Source organism: Dasypus novemcinctus, chromosome 6 (assembly GCF_030445035.2).
Source record: "Dasypus novemcinctus isolate mDasNov1 chromosome 6, mDasNov1.1.hap2, whole genome shotgun sequence".
In the NCBI taxonomy this organism is placed as follows: Eukaryota; Metazoa; Chordata; class Mammalia; order Cingulata; family Dasypodidae; genus Dasypus; species Dasypus novemcinctus.
This window is the reverse complement of record NC_080678.1, coordinates 24,529,769-24,544,960: the sequence shown is the minus strand read 5'-3', so window position 1 is coordinate 24,544,960 and position 15,192 is coordinate 24,529,769. Positions and strand designations below refer to the sequence as shown.

The 15,192-nt window shown below is 41.1% G+C and overlaps 1 protein-coding gene across 10 annotated transcripts in view; it reads right to left on the bottom strand.

The window, feature by feature from the left end:
• NRAP (nebulin related anchoring protein) overlaps positions 1-13,653 on the bottom strand; it is a 73,043-nt gene extending 59,390 nt beyond the window's left edge. For 4 of the 10 annotated variants that reach the window (XM_058298366.2, XM_058298371.2, XM_058298375.2 and 1 more), the window contains exons 1-9: positions 13,405-13,651; positions 12,997-13,091; positions 12,095-12,182; positions 7,458-7,565; positions 4,730-4,834; positions 3,547-3,654; positions 2,727-2,831; positions 1,822-1,929; positions 1,442-1,525 (exon numbers count right to left, since the gene is read on the bottom strand). In XM_058298366.2, the coding sequence (XP_058154349.1) occupies positions 1,442-1,525; positions 1,822-1,929; positions 2,727-2,831; positions 3,547-3,654; positions 4,730-4,834; positions 7,458-7,565; positions 12,095-12,182; positions 12,997-13,091; positions 13,405-13,476 (873 nt within the window). In that variant the 5' untranslated portion in view covers positions 13,477-13,651. Of the gene's footprint in view, positions 1-1,441; positions 1,526-1,821; positions 1,930-2,726; positions 2,832-3,546; positions 3,655-4,729; positions 4,835-7,457; positions 7,566-12,094; positions 12,183-12,996; positions 13,092-13,404 lie in introns of all 10 variants that reach the window. The other 6 variants (XM_058298368.2, XM_058298373.2, XM_058298369.2 and 3 more) reach the window with 4 other exon arrangements.
• Between the last annotated feature and the right edge of the window lie 1,539 nt (positions 13,654-15,192).

The following is a 15,192-nucleotide window of genomic DNA, read 5'->3' as shown; positions in this document are numbered from 1 at the left end:
TGTTAGAAAGAAGAATGAATTGTTGGGCATTTTAAGTACGAGAGCTATTTATAGCTTGTCTGCCTGCCTGCCTCTCTCTCACTCCCTCCTACTCATGCCATGGCAAATCATGCCAAATCACGTAGTGAAATGTCACACCAGACTGAGTCCTCTCACCAGCTGTAATGGTGCTATCAAACAACACCCACTTTGATTCTTGAATTTGTTATTATCAGGACTGGAAACTTTGATCAAAATGTCCTAATAATCAAGAATCAACACTGAAATTATGAAGTTACCTTTCATTTTTGGTGTATAGACATATCTAAATACACACATGAAATAGTATGTATATGTGTTATAACTAGAGTCAAATAGGACCTGTTCAAATACAGAACAAAGCTTAAGCCAACTATCTTTTAATAAAACTGATTTTTTTGGGGGTACTGGGGATTGAACCCTAGACCTTATGTATGTGAAGTACTCAACCACTGAGCTACACCCACTCCACAAAACTGACTTTTAAACATGATTCTGAGCCAAAAACATAATCAAAATATGAAGCCAGAAAAAGCATATTTTCTTTGGGTTTGAAGAACTAAGTGACATTTAATTAACTTAACTTACAGTTTAATAAAATAGACATTTTAATGCAAAGCTAAGTATTTTTCTCAGAGCGACATTCGCAAATGGAACACAATCTACCTTCACATAATATAGCTTCAGATTTAGAGATAACTTGTTTTTCTAAAGAAGAGAAATAAGTTATTTGTGGTTTCCTTATATGTCATGTATCTATCCAATACCAGATGACTGAACTGCTGAATTAAGAAAAAAAATCTATTAAATCCATTGAATGTACTCTTCCAATATACACTCTTACAATATTCTTTACTTTCAACTGTGAGGGGGAGAAAATGTCCTTTTCCCTCCTACAATACCTGGCTAGTACAAAAATAGAAAATTGTGCAAATAAAAAAATAGCTTGCAAATGTCATCTTGATCTTTTTACTGCCTGTCAAGATGTAGTTCATTTGAAAAGTGAAATTGGGGAAAGGATTTGCATTCGCTGGCATACTGCTTTATCTCACAACCTTCACTTCATAAGAAATGAGCCCTGCTACCCAGACAAGTGTTCGATATTTTTTAAGAAATGCAATTTGATTCTAGATGTCTTCAATGAATAGGTGACACTGTAAATCCACCGTGTTGGTACATTGGTACAGGTCCTTTATTTAAAAAACAGAAAACAAAAAACAACTTGGAATCTCTTTTCCTAAGTAGGTCAAGTTGAACTCTTGTGAAATGGCTTGGAAAATCTCCCTTTCATAAACAGGACAAAGATAAACCACAGATCAATGCTGATTGAATGGCCAAAGGCTGTGTAGCAGGTGAGAAGGGACTGAACTGAGAACTTTCCGAGGAAACCGGCAGTGTCCCAGGAAGTCATGTGGTCACATACCTGGCCATACCAGTCTCCGCCCTCAGCTCCAGTGACAGGACCTGCCATTCCCTTTTCTTTTTGATATTGTTGATGGTACCTCACCTATTTGAAGGGAAAGAATAAGTCCTGTGAATTTAGCCTCCCATGGATAGGGTCCAGTACAGTGGAAATTAATGTCTTGTAGCATGTTCTATGCTGGGTGTTTTTTGACTTGAGTCCAGGGGATATGTCTTAGACATAAAAGTGCCAGACTACTGTCATATAAAATCATTTGCAGACAATGAAAGAAAGCTATTTCTTGGCCCCAAAGTTCATGCAAAAGTAGACAGGAAGTTGGGTTACCCAGGCCCAAGTAACTTCTTGTTTCTTCCCCTAAACATGTAGCTGTAGGCACTTACATCACTTGCCAGCTCATTGGCTCTCTTGGCTATCTGGTAAGCAGGGGTGATCATAGCAGGAAAACTGCCTTTCCCTCTCTGCCCTTCAGAGTCCTCTGTATATCTCACCTGGAAAGTGAAAAACATAAAGTTAATTGCATGCCACAGTCCCATTGTCTACCAGGCAGTTGGAGTGAGATGCTTGGCTATGGCCTCCTGTGACACTCTTTGTGTCCCCATCATGGCATACAACTAGCTGTTCTTTTGTCTGATTCCCCAGTAAATCTAAACTCACAAAGGATTGGACCATGTACATCTTACTCATCTTTTTATTCAAGGTATAATACCTACCACAGTGCCCAGCACATGGGAGGCACTCAATGCAGAATTCAACACACATTTGTCGAATATCTGGCCATGGGCCTGGGCTGAGGAATAAGGCCTCTGCCCACAGGGAGCTGCCAGTTAGGTTGGGAGAGAAGTTTCTCCACCCTTGATCTGAGCTAAGAGAAGTGGAAACCACTTATTCTGCTGAACCTGGATTCATGCATAAGTTCACCCAGAACAGCATTAAGTTATTGGTCTTGGTTTGCTATAGAGCATTTCGGCTATGAAAAGGCACACGATGGAAATCTTTTTAGAAATTAGGTTCTCCAATTTGCAGTGGCAGGAAGAGTTTCCAGATGAATCAGATACATGTGGTTTGGTACCAATTTGATCTAAAGTTTTCTCTCCAAAGAAGAGGTTTAGCAACATATGCTAGCTGACTTGTCTGTCTTGCCCATCTCCAACCTTAGAAGGTTCTTCCTGGCACCAACACCGCCCTGGAATGCCTCTTATGTTCTCCCTCTCTCCACCACCAGGTAAAGAAAGAATGAGGAATCTTGAACAAGAATCTGTGAATCTTGGCTTCCATCGTGTCTTACATCACTTTGAAGCTGTCCCCCCGCCTTGGCCCGTAGCAGCTCAGGGGTATCCGCCACCGTGGTGAACCTGGAGATGCGCTCGTCGTGCCCTCTCTTGTATTCCACCTGATGAAAAAGGGCAGAGTCAAGGTCACACCCAACACAGCCTCCATGAGGACCTCTCCTTGCAGCTCTGCTGAAGGACAGGTGCTTCCACTGGGCTATACTCAATAAACACCTGTGGCAAACCATCCATGGCTTACTTTATAGGCTCCTCCTCAGAAAGAATAGATGCTTATGTGTTAAGTCCAAGAGACCACCAGACACTGCTAGACATTAAAAAATAACTTATCTAATCTCCTTAAAAATCATATGAGACAGAACTATAATTTCCCCTATTTTACAAATGAGAAGCTGAGGAGCACAGCGTTAAGTAATTTGACAAAAGTCACACAGCTAGTAAGTAGTAGGGCCAGGATTCAAAGGAGAACATTTTGGCTCCAGATTCTGAGCTCCTGAACAACAAGCTATGCTGGTCTTCACAAGGATCCGACATCCAGGTAATAAAAATCGGTGTTCTTAAGGCTAAAGCAACCTCAAGAAATCATTTGGTCCAGTCTCTGGAGAAGTACTATAGTCTTCCCTCTACTTCATAGATGTGGGCCAAACAAGGTACAGATGATAAGTGATGGGGAAAGATAAAAATAACTTTCTCTTAATATTGCTCTAACAGTACCTATTGCCCCAAGTTACTCTCTTATTTGCTCTTTCTGAATCACAGAAATTCATGGATAACATAAAAAGCTGGCCTCATCCATGGTGAACATGCAAAAGCACTCACTTGGCTGGCCAACTGGTTGGCTTTCTTGGCCCTTTGATAAGCAGGTGTGATCATGGCTGGGAAGCTTCCCTTGCCCCTCTGTTGCTCATAGTCTTCTGTATACTCCTGCTGGTCAGAACCAACATCAGAATGAGAATTAACATGATATTGGATAAGACCTAATAAAACTGCCATGACAAGCATCATCAGCACCAATGAAACTGGATTAATGTTTTGGAAAATATTTCAATTATCTGGATAAATTTGAAAATGTTATTTAACTAGTGATTTGAATAACACCATCAACACTGCAAATATCACATTTCCCTGATCAAAGAGCTTCCCCTCCAATTATATCATCAAATCATGGACACAACCCAAGGTATGCCCTTTGATTCAAAGGCTTGTATGATAACGCAGCAATTAAAATCAAGAGACTTTTTTGTGACTCATCTGCTAGAGATGGTTCTATAACCTTCGGAATAAAATGTCTGCTAGAATTTTCCACCTTACTTATTATCTTAGATGATTAGTTTTCCTAATGAGACATATCACCTTAGCATTTGTTTCTATTTTCTTTCTATTGTCTAAAGGAAAAGTCATTAAAGATTAGCAATACTTTTCAAAGTAGATGCTTCAAAAATTATGTGCCATGGGTGTGCAAATTATTAAGGATTTCTACAATCCAGTCCAAAACTGCTTCTTCTACATCAAAATCTGCTAAGGTCTCTCTTATAGTTTAGAGATCAGAGGTCTAAAATGGGTTATCAGAACTGCATTCCTTGTGGAGGCTCTAGGGAAGACTAGCTTTCCTTGCCTTTTCTAGCTTCTCGAGGCCACTACATTCCTTGGCTCTGGGTCCCACATCCCTGACTTCTGTGCCCACTGTTATATCACCTTTGCTCCACCACTGACCCCACTGTCACCATCTTACAAAGACTCTTGTGATTACATTGAGCCCATCCTAATAATCCAAGAAATCTTCCCATCTCAAAATCCTTAATTTAATCGCATTTGCAAAGTCCCTCTTGCCATGTAAGGTAACATATACATAGGTCCCCGGGATGTGAGTATTTGGGGCAATGGTGGTATGTGGTGGGGAGGGGTGCTACAGCATTATTCTGTCTTACCACAGTCTCAAAAATAAAGGGACTTTCTAAACTAATGCTAAACTAATTACTCAGGTAAGGTTCAGGGCCCTTACCTCTCCAATAGTCTTTCGAGCTTCAACCATCCTTACGATTTCAGGGTCGGGCAGGGCTCCTGGGCACCAAGAATCCCCTTCTCCGTGTCCAGTCCAATAGGCTCTCTACAAGGGAAGCACACACTTGCTTGGGAAGATCCTCCTACCCCACCGTCCAGGCAACACTCACATACCCTTGCAAGATAAGATCGACATTGGGTAAAAACTGTAAAACTCTGAGGCAGTTCTCAGCGAACCCGAATGTTCATTTTTCCAGCCTACAAGATGACCTAATATCCTCAATAACTGAACTTTCTGAGAGTCACTTATCTGATAGGAACTATCAGAGCATAACTTAATATTTCTTTGCTCATCATCGCACCAAGATTGGGCAGGGAGAGGGCAAGTGGCCGTGACAGATTAAAGATTAATCAGCATTATTCAGATAAGCTACAAAAACCTCCTGTTACGTTACACAATTAACATTGGGAGAAGAAAAGCAAAAAAAAAAAAAAGGAAGACAAAGTTTCACTTCTAAGATACTTATGATTTACCTAGGAAGATAAAACTAACAAAACCATTTGCAATTAGAAAATATTTTTGTGCTTATATGTTTTGTACTGACAATGAGTACAACAGGAGTTTAAAAAATGAAACATCTGTGTGAGATGGACCCTGCCTGGGGCAGGAAGATGGACTTTGGGCAGGGCCCCTGCAGTTGAGATCAGACCACGGAGGCAAAGGGGAAGAGAACGGCGTCCACTCTAGAAAGCCAGCTCTACAGAGGCAGGGATGTTCATCTCTTTTGCTCACTAATGTATCTCAAAGGCATGTCTCTGAAACAGTGCCTTGCACACAGCAGGTGCTGCTATGCTCAACCAAGCCAGGGAATGGAGAAGTTGAAACTAAAACAACCAGATCCAGTTTGTCAAGACATTTATCTGGTACTATCAAGTGTTAGTGAGAGTGTGGGCAAACAGTATCCTTGGACTCCGGCTGTGGAATTATAAAACATATGGCCATTTTAGAGGGCAATTGGACAGTGTCCATTAAAATTTAAAATGCACACACTTTTTGTCCTAGCAACCTCATTTCTCATTATTGAGAGAAACACTTGCTAGTGTCTATAAGGAGTTAGGAACAAGGGTATTTAATTGCAGCTTCGTAATAGGGGAAAAAACCCAGAAGCAAACTTGCCTGTCAGTAGGATAACACGACAAGCTTCACAACAGTTTAAAAGGACGTTAGTATGAGAATATCGCCAAGATACTTGTTGAGTGAAAAAAGCAAGCTGCAAAATAATGTATCTTGTTTTATGTAAAAACAAAATTATGAGTTCTATATATTCAATAGAAATACATATATAATTTTCAATACAAAAATAATAGCTGATACTTATGGTGCCCTATCACTGTTCTAAGATCTTCACATGTGTGCACTCTTTTTTTTTTTTGACAGAACTTGAATTTTTTTATTCATATGTGTTAAAAGAGTAGACTTATTTTTACATTCATCAGGAATGTAAGTACAGCATTCAGGTTTTTTTAGAGTGCATGTACCTTTTGAGAAGCTGTTATGATGTCTAACACCATTCAATTTTTTTTTTCCAAATTCTACTCAATTTATTCATTTTTAAAAAAATATTACATTCAAAAAATATGAGGTCCCCATTCACCCCTACCGCCCCCATCCCACCACTCCCCCCACAGTAATACTCTCCCCCATCATCATGACACATCCATTGCATCTGGTGAGTACATCTCTGGGCATCGCTGCACTCCATGTCCTGTGGTCCACACCATAGCCCACACTCTCCCACTTTCCATCCAGTGGACCATGGGAGGACATATAATGTCCGGCAATTGTCCCTGGATGTATGCACTCTTTAAATCCCCACAAAGTCACAAAATGTGTAACTCATTCAAAGTCCCTCAATAAGTAGCAGTAGGCACGTCCAAACATAAGTACTAAGAAATATATATATACGTACATACACACACCAGTATCATAACATATATATGCTACCAAAGAACATGTATATATAATCTTTATTAGTAAACTAACAGAAAACTCTAGAAGGACAATGTACACCACTACAAAGAGGGCTGGGATTGGAGATGGTGGACAAGTGGTTAGCTTTGTATTGTCTGGATTTTTTAACAATCAGAAAATTCAAGTAGTATGTGTCTAATTAAAAATCAATGGTGGAATTTTTAAAATAAAATAAAATCAGTGTCAGAAAAATTTTGAAATGGTGAGGCTGTTAAAAGAGAATGGCCATAAGTTCTCGGGTTGGGGGAAGAGTAAGTCAGGGACATTCACATCTGACCAACGTGAACATAACTGACTGGAGAGAGGCAAACCCAGGAGAGAGAAGGTTATCTCGGGAGGCCCTCCCAAAGGTTCAGACCCAGGAGATGCTGTATGAACTGGGATGGCAAAGAATGGAGAGGAAGGAGAGGAACTGAATGAAATGGCAGAGAAAGAAAGGGCAGCCATAGTGTAAGCCAGGGTGACTGCTACTGTGACAGCGCTACTGTGGTTGGCTGGGAAAAGTCAATGAGCTTGGACTGGAGCTGATATAGTTGTAGAGGTGCTAGAGGTTGATGGAGTCTGCTGTAGACAGCTAGAAATACAGATGGGATCAAAGGAAATGAAATTGATTTTCTCCAGAAGAATGATAATACACTTCATTTGCAGAACACGCAGTGCTCTCTTTTCCCAAACCCATTTATAACTCTTCTCTCACCTCATTCCCCCTTGGCTGCCTGTTAGGTGCAGCTGCCCCATCCTTGGATTTCAGGTCCCAGTGAAAAACTGATTGAAATCGTTCACCATCTTCTTGACCATTAATCTGCTAAAGAAAGACATTGTCAACAATGTTTCCTTCAAAGAAAAGAAAGAAAATAGAGAGCTGCACTTCGGGAATTTTCCTAAGTCTTAACTGCAAAGCATCTTAACTGTAATACAGTGCAAACTAACTGTGCTGTGAATCTTCCCATGGCTTCATCTATGCCACCAGCCAGGCAGCACACATAGAGAACCTGCTGTGTACAAAGTTCAACAGAATACAGCAGTGCAAGTAATAAGGCCCTGACAAGGTCGCTACAAGCTCATCACATAACACACACTATTCAGGTTAGAGCAAGCTCAGAAAACATGGACAATAAGACAATAGGCCAATGATGCTTCACTTTAGTCTGTGTAAGACAAATCCAGAGAGCTTATTACAATGTTGGCTCCCCAAAATCTTTTTTTTTTTAAAGTACCCAGGGCCGCAGATTGAACTCAAGACCTTGTATGTGAGAAGCCAACGCTCAACCACAGAGCCACATCAGCTTCCTGAGTTGGTTTTTTCACTTGTTTAACTTGTTGTTTTTGTTTTTTCAGTAGGTACCAGGAACCAAACCTGGGACCTCCCTGTGGGAGGCAGGGGCTCAACCACTTGAGCCATATCAGCTCCCCCTAAATTCATTTCTGTATATGGTTTGAGGTAGGGGTCAAGTTTCATTTTTCTATACAAATAGCCAATCACTCAAGTACCATTACTGAAAGATGATTCTTGCTACATTAAATTTCAGTGGTGCCTTTGTTGTAATTCAAGTGACCACACATGTGCAGCTCTATTTTTGGACCTTGTATTCTGTTACACTGGTCTATTTGTCTATCCTTGTGCCTGTAGTTAATTACCACTGCTTTTATGTAAGTCTTGAAATCTGATAGCTTAAGTCCTCCAAATTTGTTCTTCATCAAATTTCTTGGCTATTTTAGAAACTTTGTGTTTTCATATCAGTTTTAGAACTGGCTTGTCAATTTCTACAAAAAAAAAATCAGGATTTTTATTGGGATTGAATGTATTAGAAATCAGTTCAGGGAAGAACCGGCATGTCAACAATAACTTCATGACCTTGGCATAGGCAAATATTTTGTAAATAGAACACAAGAAAGACTAACCATAAAAGAATAAAATGGAACTTCTTAGATTCCAAACTCAGAAGTCTTAAGTAGTCTGAAATGGGGCCCAAACATCTGCAAGTTTAACAGGCTGACCAGGTGATTCTGATTTCATTGCCGTAGAATGTTGAGGTTAAACCCTTACTTTTACAAATGAGCAAAAAAGCTCAAAGAAAAGAAATAAACTTATTAAAATCACACCATAGGTGAGCAGAGACAGATTTCAAACCCAGGAATTCTACTTTCTTATCAAGACACTTCCAATCATTGACTTTCTGGGCTTGCTCCAAATCAATGCAGCTCATGTGCATATAATTTAAAGATATAATTTGAGACATCTGTGCATGCTTTTTTCCTTGGTTTTGAGAAACCACCACGAGCAGTCCTCAGCCTCAAGGCAAGCTTTCCCCAGAGCAGCACTACTGACACTCTTTATCATAGGGGACTGCCCTGGGTATTGTAGGATGTTTCCCAACATCCCCGGCCTCTACCAGCTAGATGTCTCCAGACCTCACCAAACGCTCTCCAGTTGAGAACTGACTTAAGGAATCAGGAACACACAACCAAAATAGACTTTCCACCCACCCCACTTCCAGGAAGCTGCTTTCGCTGTCCTCCTCCCACAGGACAAATCTACCACCGGGGAGGAGTGTCTGCCTCCCCCGAAGACCATTCACCGGACGCATGACTACACTGAGGAAGCGTCAGCGTTACCAGTGGGGTATGCAAGCACGAGGGGCTACAGCTCATTCTCTGAATAGAAGAGAACCTAGATGTTTTATGATTCTAAAAATGCAATTTACACCCACCAAACAGGAAAATTCTGTCTTAGTAAAAAAAAATTTTTTGAAAGAGTGACATTTAGGAAACAAAAATATAAATCTGCTTCAAATGCCAACTCAGAATATTTTCTTCTTTCACTGAAGTACCATCAATGAAGCAGCCCTTTCTTTCCCCTTTTAATTTCAGCACAGGCACAATGAATTTACTTTTTATCTCATTGGCAAAGTCTCTCAGAGACATGGGATAAGTAAGTGATCCATCACATCCTTTGTGGTGGTTATAAGATCTGGGGCCTAGAAGAAACACAGTTGTCCGTGTGAATTTTTCCTTGTTGGGGAAGGAGGAGAAAGTGATCTCAGCCATCAATTACTTAGTATGCATACATACTTACACACACATATGCAGGTACACACATTTGTATAGCACATATATATAGATATATTCATATAGACATACACATATACATACCACATATACATACATACCATATACACAAATAGACACATAGACACATATACAAACACCACGTCCACATAGATTCACACACCCACACAGACATACCTCTGCATATACATACAGGCATGTATACACATGTATACACACATATATAGACACATCCCTGTGTGCACACATACATATATATACATATTCACACATGTTCATATATGTGCAGACAAATACACATGCACAGGCCTCCTGGAAAGCTCACATCACTGTGGCTGGAAATAGAACCAGGGGTAATCCTAGAATCTCTCCAGGCTGGGCCTGTCATACGGCGTTGAAAGAAGTGATTCCACTGCTACCCCCAAGGTGGGTAAATATTGTGTGGCCTGCTGCATGATTGTACGGTGGAGCCATGCCAGCTTGACTACCATGGCCTAGGGCTGGGTGGGAAAACACAGATATTATGGATCTTTTGATAGAAAGTATAATGTATACAAATAGTACTCCAAAGTATCAGTTCATTTCCTCGTGTTTAATCTGTCAAACTATGGCTACACAACTGCAGAAACATCTGGATATTTGAAAATACAGACATGCTTGTTTTCTTCTGGAGAGTTTCCCTCCTCTTCACATATAGGGAAGTGGGACAGGATATATGCTCCAAACTCAGACAGACCTGGATTTGTACCCACTCCAACAGCTGAGTGAAACCGGGGAAATTACTCAACCTCCCGGAGACTCAGCTTCCCCAGCCGTAATGCCATGGCGTTGCAGAGGGGATTTGTGAAGGATAACAGGAGACAAAATAGACAAAGAGCTTAGAGCCGTGCCTGGCACTCCGCTAAAGTAAGAGCTAAACTCAAGATTGATTGTAATCTCACGTAACGGCCGTGAGTCATCAACAAGTGAAAACAAAGGCCTGTTTAAGAATCAGCCTTCTCATAATCTAGGATTGCTTGTGAATCCTTAAAAATCAATGATACGTGAGCCTCAGAGTCCTCACCAATAAAATGGGGATAATAATATCTACTTCATTGTACCATAATGTGGATTAAATGAATTAAGCACTTCTACAGAGAATGCCTCATGCTTATTAAATTAAACAGTTAATAATAAACTCACAATGACACTTTGCAAGGCACTTAGCAAAATAGTGCCTTGGCAGTCTGAGTAGGCGCATGCAGTAAGGACGCGAGCTCCATCTAATACTAATTTTCTCGAGGAAGAGGATGGTCTGGGCCAGCAGGAGTCAGAATGAGCCCTTGGGGAAGGAGTCTCTGGTGAGGGAGATTACCAGAGAGGAACCTTCTACCTCCTGTGCAGTTTTCTAATTTTAGAAAGCCGCTAAAGCTTCCTCCCACAGAGCACTTTCTTGTGGGGCATGGGGAAGAGAAGTTAAATTCAAACGAATCATCATTTTAATAGACACAAGAGTTTAACCAATAGCTGGTTATATGACACAACTCCACTGTTGGATCTTCAAATGAGATCCGGCTTTTCAGCGTGGCCCCTGTGTACCTTCCATCCCACCCCCACTCCCCAAACAAAATACCATTTCCAAAAATCTTTGACCTGCCCCTACCCCAAGGGGAAGAGGGGTTGCAAATAATCTTAAGTGACTACTGAATTCAGAGACATTAAAGAGTGTTTAGGGAAGCAGCTGTAGCTCAAGCAATTGGGGTCCTGTTTACCATATGGAGGACCTGGGTTCGAGCCCCGGGACTCCTGGTAAAAAAATAAAAAAGGCATCATAGACCTGCGCAGTGCAGATGGGCGCGGGCCCCTGCAGGGCGTGGAGAGCCACGGGCCATGTCAGGCCAAAAAGGCGATGATGGAACCAGATAGAAAAAAAAAGAGTGTTTAATTAGAGGTTTTAAATTTTCTGTACCAAAATATCACAGGAGAAAGATAGAGAAGACCCTCGTAATATTTTTTAAGTACTGTTTTATGCACTAAGTGCCTAGTGTGCCCAGGCTCTTTTGCAGAACTGTCACCCATGCGCCCAGAACAGGTCAGACACAGATGACCCTGCACAGAAGGGCTCCTGTGTGTGGGGCCCTATGTTAGTTAAATGTGCTTTGTATATGCATGAGGAGAGAATGGGCAGGTTCACAACTAGACTAAGACTTTCAAAAACTTAATAGGTGCCCAAGTGGAGAGATTGTCTTTAAAGGCCATTTTGAAATAGAAAATGAAGTAACTTACCCCACTGACGGCCTCTGGAGACCTCCTCGCATTTAGATTTAATGGAGTGTGATAGACACTTGTGAAAGTGTTGTTCTTGGGGTTATGGCTACAAAGAATTAGATATGAATCAAAATTAGAAAGGCACGTTATCCAAGATGACTGAGTGTGCTATTCTTAAAGGGACAGTCATTTTTTACTGTAATTTTAAATCAATCAAAATAAATATAAAACATAATTAGGTTGATGAATTTACAGGCTATACATTTTGCAGAAATAAAAAGCAAAACAAAGCAAAACAAAGGAATCCCATATATACAATTTAAAGACCAAATTTAACTGAAAAGGGTCATTTAAAAACTTTCCGGGAAAAAAAAAACCAGAAAAGTAATTCTGAAATTATTTAAAAGAAAAAATATAAAGCTCCATATGTATATCTGAGCAATTACATTGTTCCTATAATATTTAATAATTTGACATTAGGGATTATAGTGGAGAGTCTGATCTTTGACTTTTTAAGAAATTTGGAATTTTCAAACCTTTCTTTTTAATGCATAAAATCCCAAAGCAGGTCTCTTTGGTGATAGTACGTAAGCGAAAACTTTTGAGAAGCCATTTCTTGGATTGAACCCTGAAGTGTACAACTTGAACCCTTAGTTCAGGGGTTCTTAACCAGGGGTCCATGAGCTTGAATTGAAATTCAAAAAAAAAAATTACTCTTGTGGGGACATGTTAGTGTAGGTATAATATACTTATTAAATGCTACACAGTATAGTATGACCTTAGTAAGGCGAAGTCTGTGGTTTTCACCTGACAAAGGGGTCTGTGGAATAAAAAAGGCTAAGAACCTCCCCCCAGCCCGCCTTAGCTGATTACTGAAAAACAAGGGAAACTCAAAAGCTGGTAAGGAGGACAGCACTTACGCGTGACAGTACGGCTTTTTCTGGTGACTCACAAAGTTGTTAACAGATAGCATCATCTTGCAGACTTCACAGTGAAAACATGCTTTATGCCATATCTACAAATCATATAAAAGAGATTTAGCAAAATTATCTTTTTTTCATACTCAGAACTTTTATGTCTTTTAAGACAAGAAATTATGTTTCAGTGATAAAGTGGTAACTAAGAAAACATGGCAATAATATGTTAAATAAGCAGATAATTTTTTTTTCTCAAGATGACTTAGAAGACACAGAAATGGGGACAACTAAAGAAAGGTATGGAAATAGATCCTTTTCTTGTGTTCAATAAAAAAAATACATGTCCATATATGAGACGATAAATTTTCCATCCTTTTTAGTCTTCTCAAAGGCCAAGAAATGTCTACTGACCTGATCTATACAGCTGATCTTCTCGGCAGGATAAACCCCATACCCACACCTAGAGCAAACTGGCACATTCATCTTGAGGTCAGAAGAAAAAAGACAAAGATGCGCAACAGGTAAGAAATCCAAGGACAACCCCGGCTAGCTGTTCAAGTCTCCAAATCCCAGTGACTCTTAAATCCCTGTGGCCACTTGGGTGGTTCAGAATCCAACTCCCACTTCCCTTTGCTGACCTTCTGGTTTGAAGTCAGCAGCGGGATGGGTTTTAAAGCTGCTACTTACACCAAGGGCTATTTTGGCAACTCACTCAGCACGCATGCGTCTGGGAAACAAGGTGGAGGTATTTCTAGCTGACATGGTTCTCTAAATAGAAAAGTGAACTCACAACATCATGTTTATGTGGATGACCAAATCCTAGTGTATGATCAGGCAGCGTGGAGTAGTTTAACTCTAGTTGTGGTCATAACCCAAGAAAAGAACCCAAAGGAAGATGCCACACCTTCACGCAACGACGAAATGAGAACACTTGCTCTGGGAGTCCTATGACTACAGCAGAAAGGACAGCTCCCCCAAGTACAGGAAATAAAATAAGATTGATTCATTCTCCAGCAGGGTAAATACCATATTTGAATTTAAGCTTTATTTATTTACAAAGTTTACAGCAGTGAGACTGCAAATTTTATTAAGATACTAATTTGTGTTTAGCTTTTGTTGGAATGGAAAAAGCCAGAACAGTTTTATCCCAGACCATTCCAAGAAGGCCTGCTTACCGCCTTGTCTCACAGGCCAGGAGCAGAAGTTGCTTAAAGGCAAAATCTCTCTTCCTGGCTTTGTGAGGCCCTTCACTGCCTTCAGTCTCTGCATAAATGTCACCTTACCACAGACCCTAGAGAAGTACCTATAGAGAACCCCCTCACCCACCCCCACCCCCATTCATCACCTGCTGTTACCCTTTCCCAGCCTTATGTTCTTTGTCACAGTGTCATCACCAGACATGCTAAATATTAAGGGACTATTTTCTTCTATCTATCTCTCCAATCAAAATACAAGCTCCATCAAACCAGGATCTTGACCCTTGTTGCCACTTCTGTCTCCCCAGAGCCTAGAACAAAGCCTGGCACAGAAAGGGGCTCAGTAAATATTTATTGAATTAATGAAATAAATGTACGGCTCCAGTCAAAAGGCCTCGAGGGGCCAGGTGTGGAGTAATAGTGATAGCAGGGGCCTTCTCCAAGGGGAGAGCCCCCACCCCACCGAAAGCAGGCAACCATGCCTCAGTCCAGGCCTTTGGTCATCCTGAGAGACCCAGCACAGCGTTGGCAGATACTCTGGTTTTCCCAGAGAAGCCAGAAACCTACATTTATATGTGAAATTCCCTGTTTCGTGAAACACTAGGAATAAAACAATGAAACAGGGCCGTGGGCGGTATTTGGGCAGCAGGCTATGAACTTGTGACCTTTGACCTGAGCTCTGGGAAGATTGACCTGAGCTCTGGGAAGATTACGCAGGACGTACTGAGGTGGGGTGGAGAGTCCTTCTGTGTTTTGTGTTCTGTTGTGAGAGTGGTGGGCGTACAGCAAGTGAAGAAGAACAGGGTTCTCATGAGCCTAAGGAGGGGCCCCCAAACAGCGGAGCACAAGACCCCTCCTCTTGGCATGGGGAGTGGACTCTGGGCAGGTGTCCCAGGTCCAGGAAAGACTTTCACAGCCTGAAAGGTGAGACCGGGCAGCAGGACACCTCCAGCCTGAGCAAATGGGAACAGCAACAAGCATGGGCCAATTCCAGCAGGTTTCC